The sequence below is a fragment of the Rhamphochromis sp. 'chilingali' genome (genome assembly GCF_963969265.1).
Source record: "Rhamphochromis sp. 'chilingali' genome assembly, chromosome: 12".
Taxonomy (NCBI): domain Eukaryota; kingdom Metazoa; phylum Chordata; class Actinopteri; order Cichliformes; family Cichlidae; genus Rhamphochromis; species Rhamphochromis sp. 'chilingali'.
The window spans coordinates 22,917,012-22,931,999 of NC_137939.1; the positions used below are offsets into that span (position 1 = coordinate 22,917,012).

Here is a 14,988-nt window from a genome sequence, read left to right on the forward strand (position 1 = left end):
CAAAGGATGAGAACAGGATTAAAGCAGAAATGTACCTTCAGAAGACCAAAGTTTGTGACTGAAAAACTCCCTTGCTGAACATTTATTGAAACTTCAGCACAAATACCTAAAGTGACGACATTCTTAATTTTAGTCAATAAATAAGGAGTTTCATAGATATGTGTTCTGAACAACTGAAAAAGATTTGCATCATAACTTTGCACCTACTCACTGTGGCAAATGCTTGTTTCTTTCTCACTTTGACTCACATACACAGTAGCCTAATCACACAAATAAAGATTCTTCATGATTTAGCTCATAGAAGTGACTCACTTGCATGTTTGTTCCTTTGCTCTATCCTTATTTTTTTATATTGTTCATTTTGTCTTAAGCCTTTCTGCTTGACAGTGGACAAAAGAAAGCAGTAAAATCTCTGCAGATGACGCACTAAATCCCTGATCTTTTATTTTCTTGCTTTTCCAAATTCTTTTTACAATCTACGGTGCTTCCTGTCTCTCTGAAGATGTGTCATTGTTTCCTCTTTCTTTTAGCAATTTGGGTTTTCTAACCATAATGTTCATCATTTCTGGAAGTTCACTTTTTCTGTTCATTTAATTTTTATTGATGTAGTGCAAACTCACAATAAGTCACCTCAAGGCACCTTATAATCCAAGGTTAAGAGCCTACATTACTCATACAAAGTCTCCTTGATTTCCTTCACATTGCATTGATTTAAGCCTCCTGCTTCATAATAATGGTCAAGGTCAAGGTCAGATTTATTTATATAGCACATTTCCAACAGCCGATGCTGCACAAAGTGCTTAACAATAACAATAAAATTAGAAACTACAGTGTAATACAATAATAACAATAGAAACAATAAAATAGAAGAATTGAAACAATACTAACTAATTCAGATAAATCCAAAATGCTTGGGTCATAATGTGTTAAAAGCCAGAGCGTAAAAGTGTGTCTTTAGTAAAGATTTAAATTACTCAAGAGTTTGAGCAGATCTAATATTAAAGGGGAGACTATTCCAAAGTCTGGGACCTGCCACAGAGAAGGATCTATCACCATGAGATTTGAGGTTAGTCCGTGGAATGGACAACAATAGTTTTGAACTAGATCTCGTGGGTTTTCCTGGAGCATAGGCAGAGAGGAGCTCTGACAAGTAGGGGGGGGCTCGGGCGTTGAGTGACTTAAAAACAAAAAGTAAGAGTTTAAATTGGATCCTGTAGGGGACAGGGAGCCAGTGTAAAGAGGCTAAAATTGTGGTTATATGCTCTCTCCGTTTGGTACCGGTTAGCAGGCGAGCAGCAGTCATGCCATACACTGACCTAAAAAAGCTCATCTTTCCCATTCTTGCTAAGCTGAGGCTACACTGTGCCATCCGTCCTAATCCCACAATAAATACTCAAACACTTCCACATGTGAACATTAAGACTTCCAAACCACACCATACAACGTCAACAGGACTTTGTGTGGTCTTGCAGAGGTTGGATGGTATTTGTCTGATATTCCAAATGGGACCAGTGTATTATATGTTATGCATAAAATTCATCAGTTTTATAAGTGGAAAGGCTGAAAAATGCACGCATTATTTGTGTTAGGGTTCAAAAGCTGTGTTTATAAATAGCAATTTAAAAAGTTTTGCCTAACAGAGTAGTATGCAAAGCTGGGATGTTTTATTGCACTTGTGCAGTTTATCAATTTATATATGCAATACAAATTGCATATATTTTCTTTTTTTTGGTGTTTTAGCTGTTGAACAAAAATAATTTACTCTCACAATAAAACTGAAGTTAAATATGTAAAAGTATAATAAATATAGTAAAATCATTATCAATCATTTTTAAAAATTATTAGCATGGTTAAATATGGGATTAACTATTTAGAATAACCTGTAATAGTCACATTACCTGTCCTCAGGGGCACTTTGATTATACAGGTTTACACACAAGCCTTTATTGTTGGTTGTCTTTGGTTGAGCTAACATAAAATGTTGTCATTTCATTCAGCTGTAATTCATAAATAGCAACAATTAACTTTATATCAATACCAAGTTCAGGTTTTGGGCTGGATTATTAACGTCCTTTTGGAAACATCCTCATCAATACAACTGGCTTTATATTGTAATGTTTTTGCTTATTATCCCAGTGGCTCTGCACTAATATATCAGAGCTATTTGTATGTGTCTTATGCACAGACAGCTATTTACACAGCAAGTCCAATACACAGTAGGAGGCAGTGTGATTTATGAAGATCTGATGTTAGTTTTTCTTATGAAATTTTATTTGGAAGAACTTGTGTTATTATGTCAGGCACAGGAAGTCAGTAGATTATGATTTTCCTCCTTATAGCAGAACTCTAAAGCACATTTATCAAACATTTTGTGTGCATGTGAAATTTGTAATCTAAATATAAATGATACATTGGGTCTATTTTTCAGTAGTTTGGAATCACAGAACTATGCCTGTGTGGTTAATTCTCATTCATAGTGATAAATGTGAAGTGTGTTCATGAGACTCAACACGCTTTTTTAATGCCTCAGCATTCCACAGTAAACAATAATTGCTGATAAATTTTAAAAAGCCTTTGAGAGGAAAACAAATACACCCCAGGAGTGCAGAGGTTTTGGAAAGTCTGTCCTTTTTTTTGTACAAGAGTTACCAAACACATAGTACTGAAGTCATACAAAATGTACATGGAATATAGATGTATACAAAAAAGGATCTTTTTCTTTTTCTTCCACTGAGTGGAACCGGAAAACAATAACTGCACATATACAGTTCACTTGCTAGCATTACTCTGGATAGACAGAGTAATATAGTTATATGCCAGAATGAAAGTATTCATGGAGCAATGAGCAAACAAAGACTTCTCCACAATAGATTTCAAATATCCGCCTATACTGGGCTTTATTGTGAACTCAGCATCTACAAAAAATAAATAAATAAATAAAATGGGTGATTGCCCCAACAATAGCATATAAAAACACATTTTACTAAGGTTTGATATTTGATTAACCAAAAATTAAACACATAAAACTCAGTGTATTCAGAGTTGTTTGAACTTTAGCTCAGTTTGTTGTTGTTTTTTAATGCAAAACTAAAAAATAAACAAATAAATTAAGATAAATGCAAGACTTCTCACTGCAAACAGTGAGGAGAGTAAAGCCAGGCAGTGCTAATGATGCTGAAAAGCAAATATTAAGTGTAGCTGTACATGCAAATTTAAAATGCCTAAACTGCTCTTGGATTAATCATTGTAGCTCCAAAGTACAACATTTTACCTTGTTATCATTTAGAGTATGTTTAACCAGGCTGAATTGGTTAATCTAAAAAAAACAAATTAAGAAGTGCTATAAATTTCCTTAATATCATTGTAGGGAAGCATTTGATGTATTATACAATAAAGTTTGTGTTTTTTTAAACAGCAGGTTTATGTTAAATGTTCATGAGCCTGTACTTGTGAGTCTCTGTGCCTGTAATTCAGTTTTTGCCTCTTCTAATTTTACAGTCATAAAATCACCAAAAGGAATTTTTTTAAATCACCTAACCTATTATTATCTGGCCGTATAAACTACAAGTTTATTCACACATCTGGCAATTTGAATCCGAATCTTATAGATGGGACTCTGAATCTGATACAGAACTTGTAAATCTTTATATTTACTGTTTAGTATCTGAGCAGTTAATGGGGTGCAAGACCAGTTTTTATTCATGGATTTGCAGTAAGAAATTGTGATTTTTTTTTTTTTTTTTTTTTTTTTTTTTTTAAAGATGCCACTTACTTGTTTATCTAGTGTGCCATGTTGGTTCTTATCACAGTTAGATTTATTTGATAGACTGTTCTGAGAGATTTCTTCATATTTACAGAATGGCCTCTTGTGCTTTTTTTCCCCAACAGCTAATAAGGACAGTGAACAGGTAGAGGCTGAGAAGGAAGCTGTATCTCCTTCAGCACAATCTCCAGAAGACCCTTCACTAGATGCAAGTCTCCTTTCTAAACCTACCACTGAAGCAGCCCAGCCACAAAGCCACTGTGAAGAAGGAGCAAAGGAAACTGTAAACAGTGACTTGCCAAAGCATCAGTCATCAGAATCAGATCCCCTAATAACACCCGCCCCAGAAAAATCTAGCCCGACTCCAGCCACATCGTCCCCAACCACCTCAGCGCGCAGACATCATGAGACTGGGGCTCTTATGATAACGAAGACCACATATGTTATACCAAAGAAGCAGTCTGGATCTCAGTCTCCATCAAGCCACACATTAGTCTCAGCATCATGCCAGAAGCTGTCTTCAGCCCCCACACCCCTGAATGAAACCCGAAATCTGCCGGTGCCACCCGCACCCAGTGCACCCTCCTCCAGGCCCTCTCAACCCAATAACCAGGTCAGACAGAGTATCCAGCGCTCTCTCACCAGCATCCTGTTCAAAAGGTGAGAACTATATCACTGATTAAATGAAAGTCACAGCCTTAGGTTTTTTTATTGCACATATTCTGCTTTTTTGGGGGAGTAAATGTAACATGAGATTATTAAAAACATATAATAATAGGTCTAGTAGAAAAAAATGTAAGTATAGTATCTTTTTGTTTTTTAAAAATGACACTTGAGCATGCAGTAATGAACTGCGCTGAGGGAACCAACATTTGTTTTATTTGCCTTCCACAATTCAGAATCATTCTCATCTCGGTGACTGGTTATTAAGTAGCATTACCAACACAGTGAAAATAAGTGTCCTAGACAATTTAACAGTTTTCTCAAACTAAGCTTTAAATTTTTTCAGTAAATGTCTCTCAGTCTTGAAAAACAGCATATTTCTGGACTAACTGTTTTTCTTTTTCCATTTGCTAAGGGTGTGTGAATGTGAGGATTTGGAGATGTCTGAGAGCGAAGCTGCAAAGCTTGTTGCAAGCATTGAGATGGAGATGTTTGACATATTTCGCAACACAGACAGCAAATACATGAACAAGTACAGAACTATAATGTTCAACCTAAAAGACCCAAGAAACAAGGTATGTTGAAATTTGTTAACACCAATTTTAGTTTATGTACATATAAATATAAATCAAATTGACAATCTACTTCTTTATGTCTTCTAGGGCTTGTTATACTGTGTGGTACATGGCGATATCAATCCTTTCAGACTAGTTAGGATGAGCCAGAAGGATATGCAGGCTACCAAGGCACCTGAGCCAAGTGTGAAAGAAACAACAGTGGTAAATAGTATTAGTCATAAACCATATCAGTGAAATAAAATTGTATTGTATGCTTCTACTTGATATCAGGCCCGATAAAGATCAGCCAATGCTTTTGTCATAAGTGATTATCTTAAATGGTTGCTTATGTCTTTCTAGGTTAAGGATACAGCTGCTAAAATAAGTTTGCCCAAGCCTGAAGCAGTTAAGGTTGATTTACCCAGTTTGAATCCTGCAAAATCTGACAGAAAACCTGATAGCATGGTACGTACCTATCTTATTTAAATTAAACAGTTGGATACACAGTTTTTATGGTGATTATGCTGTGTCTTTTACATCATATTTTTTTTCATGACGCGTTACATCAACATCGACTAAGAATTGTTTTTTTGTGTTCTTGTGTTGGTATATGTTGCTTTACAGGAACAGAAGAGAAGTCTTCCTGCTCCTGCAGTCAAGCCCAGGGCAAGCCAAACAAGCCTGGCCAATGCAGTGCCAGATGTTCTTGCCTGCATGCTAAAAGACACAACATCAGAGCACAAAACTCATCTATTTGACTTAAAATGCAAGATATGCACAGGTAAATTTAAAAAACGATGAGAATAAATGTAAAAACTACTAGACATCATTGTCTGCTGATTAGCTGTTAAATTCAGATTTTTAAAAGTAGTTTGTCGTTCCTTCCTAAAGGCCAAATGCAACCTATGGAAGAGGAGGAACCTGCAAAGAAAAAATCCAAGCTATCTGTATCCAGAGATAAGCACGAACCATCTTGGAGAAAGTCTGCAGGGGGTGACTCCCCACTTCTGGCACCACCTGACTCTCCTGACATGGATTCTCCAGCATCCAACCTATTGGACCCTTCATCCCATTTCAATATTGATTCTGCTGCACTGACTATAGTGGAATCACCTGCTTCTCCTGTAATGGATTCTCCAGCCTCCCCCACTTTAGAATCTCCTGCTTCTCCTACCATAGAGTCCCCTGCATCCCCAACTCCAGATACCTCTAAAGCTACTGCACCAAAAAGACCATATATACCAGTTTTGGTTCCACCTGTTTCCACGGTAACCATTACACAGCGTCGTGATCCCCGCACTGCAAACAGGTTCTCAGCTTCGTCTAGTAGCACCTTTGGTTCCAGTAACACAACTCATAAACGGGCAGCTCCTTATGCTCTTGTTAAAGAAAACATTGCATCGAACGTAGCATCATCACTACCACCAACCAAAACAGTACCTAAATCCATCTTAATGAAGCCATCTTCCACTGCTGATCCCAGACTTTATGGACCACGCTCGAGGTATAAAGAACTCCAAGCCAATGTTTTTTTGCTTTTTGTTTTAAATTTGTCCAGAAGCTGGGCATTGTGTACATGTGATTGTTGTGGTTTCTGTTTCAGAACCGTGATCTCTGAATCTCCAGCTGATGGTGAGACAACTCAGTTCCTGGCAAAGCAGGAAATACTGTGGAAGGGTTTTCTAAACATGCTCACTGTAGCCAAGTTTGTCACCAAGGGATATCTGGTGTCAGGATCTCCTGAAAATCTTAAAGCGGTATTGTAATGCATGATATTAATTACATTTTTTACTGGCTATATCAAAAGGATTTATAATTGTCACTGGGTGGAGATATAAAAAGCATTTATTTTTGTGGTTTGTATAGGATCTACCTGACACTATACAAATTGGAGGACGAATCATGCCTCAAACAGTGTGGGACTACGTTGCAAAACTAAAGACCTCAGTTACAAAGGCAAGCAGAATATACTGTATTTCTTTTTGCATCTTACCACATATAATAATGTTGAGGCTACATCAGTATTTTACATGCACTTTTGTTTGCTTTGTATTTGTTAGGAGTTATGTGTGATCCGGTTTCACCCTGCAACAGAGGAAGAGGAGGTCGCCTATGTCTCCCTTTTTTCCTATTTCAGCAGCAGAGGTCGTTTCGGTGTGGTCGCCAATAGCAGCCGTTCCATCAAAGATGTATACCTTGTCCCACTCAGTGCAAAGGAACCAATCCCATCTATGCTACAACCTCTTGAAGGACCAGGTGTGAAATGCTTTGACTGCTGCCTATTCATAAATAATTGACATTTTTCTGTTTTATATGTTTGAATATGTGAGGGTTCATACCAAAACCATACCAGAGAGTTGTTAGACTTAGTGTGTTTTCTAATGTGTTATCTAATTTTTTTCCAGGACTTGAAAGAAACCGCCCCAATCTTCTTCTTGGTCTAGCAATCGTCCAGAAGGTCAAACGTCCAGGAAGTTTGCCACAGGAAATGGAAGACAAAAGACCCAAAGTTCATATGTCCAAGGACCCTATGTGGATCCCAAAACCACCAGTCCTTTACGGTTCTGACAAATTGGAGATATTCCAACCCTATGATCCAGAGACTCCTGCTAGTACCACCCCTCCTGGTTCACCATCATGCCCTGGGTCACCAACAGACTCTTCCTCCTCTGGCTCAGTCACCATACCATCTCTATTAACTTCTGTTAAAGCGGCCCCTTCTGTTTCTACCTCAGCCACTATTGCTGCAACACAGTCCACCTTTAACAGCAGCTCTGATAAAAATCCCATTATTGCATCCAGTGATAAGACACCACTACAGACAATCTTGAGTACCTTGTTTCGTAGTAATCAGGCTGACTCCACTGTCTCTGATGGACGTTCTACAAAAACAACAGTAACTGTTAAGAAGAACCCAGTGCTTTCTGGATCAGTGGTGGATCCAATTGTCCAACAGTATGGACACAAAACCAAAGCCAAGGAGATTGAAGATGAAAATGACTTTGACCGACCATATGACCCAGAGGAAGAATATGATCCAGCAATGGGATATGCAACCGTTGCTCCACAGACCACAGAAAAAATTAAAGCTGATGCCCCAGCATTATCAAGCTTTGTGGAAGATGATGTGGCCTATGATCCAGAGGACGACACTATCTTTGAATATATTCAAAGTAATACTCCTGTAGCAAAGCCCCCTGTTACAACTCAAACATTTGATTCTCCATCATGCCCAGTGACGGTTTCCACTTCTTCCCCAGCACAAACTTCTGCTCCAGTTGCAGTCATGCCACAACTCCCTACGGGCACAGTGGTTGTCTCAGCTGCAACACTAAGTGAACAACAGAGAATGCTTGAGGAACTCAATAAACAAATTGAAGAGCAAAAACGGCAGTTAAAAGAGCAGGAGGAAGCACTACGTCAGCAGAGAGAGGCTGTGGGAATGTTCATGGCTCACTTTTCTGTTTCGGATTCACTTATGTCTCCCCCACAAAAATCTTTGCCGCTTAACCAACTGTCCTCTCTGCAGAAAGGTATTATAAAAACAGAGTCAAAATCTTCAGAAACAACAGACAAGGCTACCCCCCTTACAGAGACTGTGGACAATTCAAATTTGGATTCACAAGCTGTGAAAGTAGAAGACGCAACACCTGTCAAAAATTTAGGAAATGATACAGATGGTGTTGCAAAGCAAGATGAAACACAGAAAGGTGTGGAATCTGACAAATATTCATCTGCTGGAGAGATTGAAGATTCTGATGTAGCTTATGATCCTGAGGATGAATCACTTTTCAATGAAATTCAAGATGATGTTTTTAAGGGGGGAACTGTAACAACTATGGACTCTGTGTCTAGAGCAAGGTATGGTGGCTCTCACAAGGGTATGTCTCCAAATTCATACCACAGTAGAAAACGAAGGTCATCACCAAAAAAGCGGAGTCATCGGGAAAGGGACCGCCACAGAAGTCCTTCAAGACAGTCACAGCATCGTTCTCGTTCTCGGTCCCGAAGACGCAGAGAAAAGGATAGACACAGAAAGAGTGAAAGAGACAGGTCAAGACACAGAGTTAGAGATCCATCTGAACGGCAGGGACGCCATCGCAAAGATCATACCACACGCCGGCATTCTCTTGGGCGTAGAAGATCCCCATCTTCTTCTAGAAAAACAGAATCTGTGTCAGTTTCACCAAAACTGAACAGAGGACCCTTGCCTCAGGTCCCTGAGAAATCAAAACATGCAAGTGTTCCATGCAGTTCTCTAGACTCTGCTGGACAATTTGAAGAGAGTAACATATCACATGTTACAATCAAAAGTGATCCAGATGGACAAAAATCAGAGTGTAATCATGTTGAGAGCTCTGAAAAACACTCACACGAACCTCTATGTAATGTGAAGCTTGAGATTTCCGAACCACCAAAATTTCAGGAGCTTCAAAAGATTTCACTGAGTGACCATGATATGACACAGCAAAATAAACTCTATAAACAGGACAATTTGTTTCACAGCAAACTTGACAGTACAATTCCTCTTAGAGAAATTGATCCACCTATTCGAGATTCTCCCCAAAGCCCAGATCCAGAACCACAGTTTGTGAAACCTAGCAGCATAGAAAAGAATGACTCTGTTAGAACTGATGAAGTCAGCGATTCAAGGGAAGATATTAGAGTCTTTGAAAATAATTGTTTGCCAATTTGTGGTCAAGCAATGGTGTCTGTTGGAGATGTGATCTCAAATATTAAAAGCATGGATTTTAGAGCATTGAATCTGAAAGCTTTTGGTGCCAAGGGACAAGGTCTGACAGAGACACATAATGAGACTCTAGCAGACAATCCTTGCTTCAAGCATTCAGAAACAAAGGGTCAAGAGGGAGGATATTCAAATCCAAGTACAATCTTAGGAATGAGAGAACAAGGTATTCAACATCAAAATACTGTAATAACTGGTTCATGGCCAGCCTTGAGAGATTCAGAAATGAGAAGTGAAGCACTAGATAGTAATAATGCTGGTGTGCCTTTTATTTCTGGTGTAAATCCAGAAATAAAATGCCCAAGTCCTGATGTTACACAAAATATTGTACCTACTGTTACAAATTTGTATATGGGAGAGGCAAGCCTCCAGCGCAAAAGACAAGTTAACATCATGAAGGGCCCTTTGTCTGACAGATCTGCACCTGGTAATGTTGGTCCAGGTCCAAGGGATTCTTTATCAGCTGTGTATCATCTAAATACAGATATGAGCGGGCTGTTTGAAGTTAATGAGAGAAACCAAAATGTTAGTTGTGTGCAGGAAGGTTTACAGTGTCCAAAGACAAATGAACATAGATCAGAGCCAGAAAACATAGATATCAGGAAAGATGTGAAAAAAATGGGAACAAAGCAGTCATTTGGGGGTCCACAGGTAGAAGCTATGGCTCCAGATAGTAGTGGAGGTGGTAGAGGACAAAAAGATAAAGATGAAGGTCAGATTTTTAGATCTGATGTAAGTAGTGGGATGAGGGAGTCAGGTCCATTGTTTATGGGCTTAGGAAGACCTCCAAAGACAAGACATGATGGCAGTATGGCTTTTGAAGAAAGGTGCCCCCGTAAAAGTACTCTTCAGCCACATGGCACAAATGCAGATTTTGGCAAGCTTGGTGGCAGTCATGCAGATGCAGTTAATTCAAACATGTTGAATTCAGATTGGAGAGGTCAAGGACTAAGGGATAAGGAGAATCAAAATAAACATATAAGTGCTCCAGATTGGAATGGCCCAGGATCAGACATAAGAGATCATTGGAGAGGGTCAGATTCAGTCAGGGAAGCACCATTGGTACAAGATGAATGGAGTGTCCAGTTGTCTGATAGAAGAGGTTCAAACATGGAAAGCCAGGGACCTTACACGGGAGGGAGTGGAGGCCCAGAATTCGGACAACCAGGGGCTGAAATGAGAGGTCCAAACATGCAGTATCCAAAGCTTAATAGTGGAGGACCAGAGGACTCACACCTCATGGAAGAAGGACTTGAAAGGATAGACCCCATTATAGACAATCAAGGACCTGACTTAGGAATACCAGGGGCTTCAGATTTTGTGGGACCAGAACCTAAAAGAAGAAGTGTAGCCATGGAGGTTGCTGGACCTGACAAAAGAGGTCCTGTGGGTCCACATTTTAGAGGATTAGGACCTGAGAAAAAAGGTCCACATATGGAGCAAAAAGTACATGACATCAGGGGTCCTGGCGGTCCAGATTTCAGGGGAACCTGGGGTGAAAGGATGGGTCTGGATATGGCTGGTCCAGGGTCTGATAGTAGAGGTCCAGGAATTGAAAGGAGAGATTCCATGGAGGATCCTGGGACTAATAGGAGAGGGGCTGGGTGTCCAGAATTTAAAGGACCAGGGCATGAGAGGGAAAGTATGTCTATCGAAGGTCCTGGACATGAGAATAGACGACCTGGAGGTCCTGGGTTCAGGGGACCAGGACCTATAGAAGGTTCTGGGCCCGAGAGAAGAGGACCTGGAGGTCCTGATATCAGCAGGCTAGGGTCTGATTGTAGAGGTCTTGCTATGGGGCCTGGCAGAGTTTCACAAGGTCCAGATTTTAGTGGGCCAATAAATGAAATACCAAGTTTTCCTATGCATAGCCAAGAACCTGAAAGGAGAGGACCTGGAGAAATAAACACAAGTGGACAGGGTCCTGACAGGAGAGGTTCACATATTGGTGTTGCTGGGCCTGAAAGAATTGGTCCAGGTGTGGGAGATCTAGGGCCTCACAACAGAGGACGAGGTGGACCACATTTCAGGGGTCGTGGAAAAGAAGTTGGGTATCAAAATATGGAGATTCCAGGGCCTCATAGGAGGGGTCCAGAATTTGGTGCACAGCGGGTGGAAAGGCCAGGTTCTGATGTGGATCCTGGGCCTGACAGAATAGCTCTAGTAGGTCCAGACTACAGTGAAAAAAGATATCCAGATATGGAGGGCTCAAGACCAGGTTGGAGAAAATCAGATGGCCCTGATTTAAGAGTTCCAGGCTACAAACATGAAAGTTCAAATACTGAAGATCCAAGACATGGGGGAAGGGATGACTGGGTAGCGTGTGAACCTATTCAAGAAAACCCAGATTACCATGCCCCAGAACCTGATAGATTGGGCCAGAGCTTTAGAGGTCGAAGGCCTATGAGGAAAAACATTAGAAGACCAGGGCCCGGCTTCTGGGGTTCTGCTCCTGAGAGGAGAGGGCCAGACACAGAGGAACAAAGGTTAGATGAAAGAAGGACCAATATAGAATTCTTAGGACAAGACAGAGAATGCTCAGTGGATGACTGGGAAACATATGCTAGTAGAGGATTTGGACCTATCCAAGAGGGTCAAGATGAACAGGACCAAGAAGATATTAATCAAGGCCTATTTAGTGAATGGAGAGGCCCTGAAAGTAGTGGACCAGGTCCCATGCAGAATAGACCCAGTATGTTATTTCAAGGACCTGTAAGGGGTCGTAGACATAACTGGAATGCTCCTGGCTGCAGAAGTGCAGGGCCTGTTGAAGAAAATCCAGATATGGTATGCCCAGGGCCAAGTAGGGGAGGTCATGGAAATGATTGGACAGAGCTTGATAGAGAGGGTGCTGGGGAATTCTTTACAGGAGAAAGAGATCTAGACAATAGAGGACAAGACAGAAAAGCAGGGCCAGGATCACATATGCACAATCATCCAGATATGGGAAATGACTGGAGGCTGCCAAATGTCAGGGGAAAAATGAGAGGGCCAAACATTAAAGGGCGTGGGGCTCTCAGAGGAGGTCCAGGCCTGATGAATTCATGTCTAAACAGGAGGCAATTTGAGATGGAAGGCCCTGATAGAAGACCTCCAGCAGGTCGAGATCTAGGACCCCCAGGACCTGCAAACAGAAATCTAAGCATTGAAGCTCCAAGGTGTGATGGGAGATTTTCAGATAGTGGTGATCTAAGATCTGAAAGGCATAATGTAGAACCTGAAAATCCTGAACCAGGTAGACAAGGATTTGATTTCAGAAGGGAAAGTAGAGGTCCAAAAATGAGAAGTTTGGGGCCCAATAAAACAGACAGCAGGGGGCCATCACCTCAGCGTTCAGATTTTAGAAATGGACCTGGTAGGTGGGGTGACAACACTAGGTCTGAGCCAGATCCAAATAATGACATGCAGGTGTCAGATATAAGGGGGGCAGGTTATGTTAGTAGGGGCCCAAATATAAGGGGGAGAGATCCCAGGCAGAGAGGTCATACACCCATTAATGAACGAAGAGGTCCTCGTCCCATTGCAAGATTCCAGCATCCTGGAGATCAACATTTGGCACAGTTTAATAGGCCCCGTGGCCCAGGTCCAAATAGCGGAGGAAAACCATTCCCTCGTTTTGAAAACCCACAAAATCAGCAAGCCATAAGACCTCAAAGACACAGAGGTGCCTTACTTCCCACTCCAAAAGAAGGTCTCATACGTTTCCCCAAAATATGATTGCTTGGATTTTGGCATGAAACTAAAACACATTTCCAACAGACAGAGCGGAGTAGATGTAGGTAAATTGATAACATGTAAAGAATGGGTAAAACCTGCTTGTAAGAAAGAAGAAAGAAAATAGCACACCTGAAGGTCCAATCATAAGGGAAGAAGAAACAAAGGATAAGGTCAATTTGAATGAAAAAATAATAATGGGTTTCAGAATTAAAAACAAACAAACAATTAACCTCTATTATCAGTGTTGGAAATTAAAGCAATGGTGAGCCAGATTAGTCACTGGGAAAAACATGCAGACCTTTAAGGACCTAAAGCTGAAGAATCAGACATCTAAAATTGCTTAGCATTGTTAGACTTGACAGAAATACCTTATCATAATGCCCAATGAATGTATTTCTTTTCTCACTGAGACTGACTACCCATGTGCTTGTTAAATTTTAATATGACATACAGGCAAAGCCATGCAAAAAATCCAACTTTGTAACTTGATAGAAAAGTGCTCAGAGATTACCATTTAAGTTTATTGTGTTGTAGTTTTTCTGTTTTCAAAGTAGATGCTTTTATTATTGTTTTTTTGATTATTAGTAAAAGTCCTGCTAAATATAATTTTCAGTTGTAAATTTAACTTTATTTGTATTTGTAGATTGACAAAGTCATAAATGTTTTGTACAGAAAATGTACAGTTTTTTTTCTGTGTTTGTTTTTTTTAATAGCCAGACTGTCAATATGGTAGCTCTCATCTTCTTTTATGTAGTTCTGTTGGTTAAAAATGACCCGTTCCATTTCTTTTAGAATGCAAGAAGTCAATAAAGTAACACACTTTATATGAAGTCTTATTTTGTCACATTTAGATTGATAGCTTAAAACCAGTTAATTTAACAAGCAAATCTCATATCAAAGAAAAGTGACAGTTTTACTACCTTTATGGCAATAAATTATTCTGAGACATAAAAGCTGGATTATTTTATTTAAATACAAACTGCTAAAACTATTCGGTGAAACATTTCAGATCTTCTGATCACTGTAAAGATTACTCATGACTCTGAGGTATTAATTGTTACTGGTTGTCTTGTAAAGTGGGTGCTGATTCACACACACACAATGGATTCAAACTTCAGGCAAATTAAGGCAATACTTAATTCGTTTTTAGGTTTTCGAGGCCTCTTGCTGGGTAGTGTGGAAATCACAATATGCGAAAGTGGGTCTACATATTTTCTGTAACCCTCCACATGTATAAAACTTGTATTGCAGGAGTCTAGTTTAACTCAAGCATTGTTACTGCTGTTCTGTTGTTTTCTGTCATTTTACTTAGGATTAATTTCTCTGTTTTCCATAGTAGTGTTATTCTCAGGTCTTAAGAGATAATCTGTATAAAGTTTGAACTGCAACTGGAAATAATCTTTTATTTAAAATAAATAAGGAAGTCATTACAGTTTTTGCAATGTGAATGAGTATTGTGGAACAGTTTTTGTTATGTAGAAAAGTACTATGTTGGCCAGTTGTGCTGTTAGGGGTGGTGCTTAAACTTCTTTTTCTTTGTA

The 14,988-nt window shown here is 39.7% G+C and overlaps 1 protein-coding gene across 5 annotated transcripts in view; it reads left to right on the plus strand.

Moving 5' to 3' along the window:
- The window catches only part of LOC308408044 (uncharacterized protein), a 32,285-nt gene extending 17,462 nt beyond the window's left edge, over positions 1-14,823 (plus strand). For all 5 annotated transcript variants that reach the window (XM_080900098.1, XM_080900100.1, XM_080900101.1 and 2 more), the window contains 10 exons: positions 3,889-4,423; positions 4,842-5,001; positions 5,089-5,205; positions 5,344-5,448; positions 5,608-5,764; positions 5,875-6,487; positions 6,587-6,740; positions 6,850-6,939; positions 7,044-7,239; positions 7,389-14,823. In XM_080900098.1, coding sequence (XP_080756224.1) covers positions 3,889-4,423; positions 4,842-5,001; positions 5,089-5,205; positions 5,344-5,448; positions 5,608-5,764; positions 5,875-6,487; positions 6,587-6,740; positions 6,850-6,939; positions 7,044-7,239; positions 7,389-13,447 — 8,186 coding nt within the window. In that variant the 3' untranslated portion in view covers positions 13,448-14,823. The remainder of the gene's footprint in view (positions 1-3,888; positions 4,424-4,841; positions 5,002-5,088; positions 5,206-5,343; positions 5,449-5,607; positions 5,765-5,874; positions 6,488-6,586; positions 6,741-6,849; positions 6,940-7,043; positions 7,240-7,388) is intronic.
- The last annotated feature ends 165 nt before the right edge of the window (positions 14,824-14,988 follow it).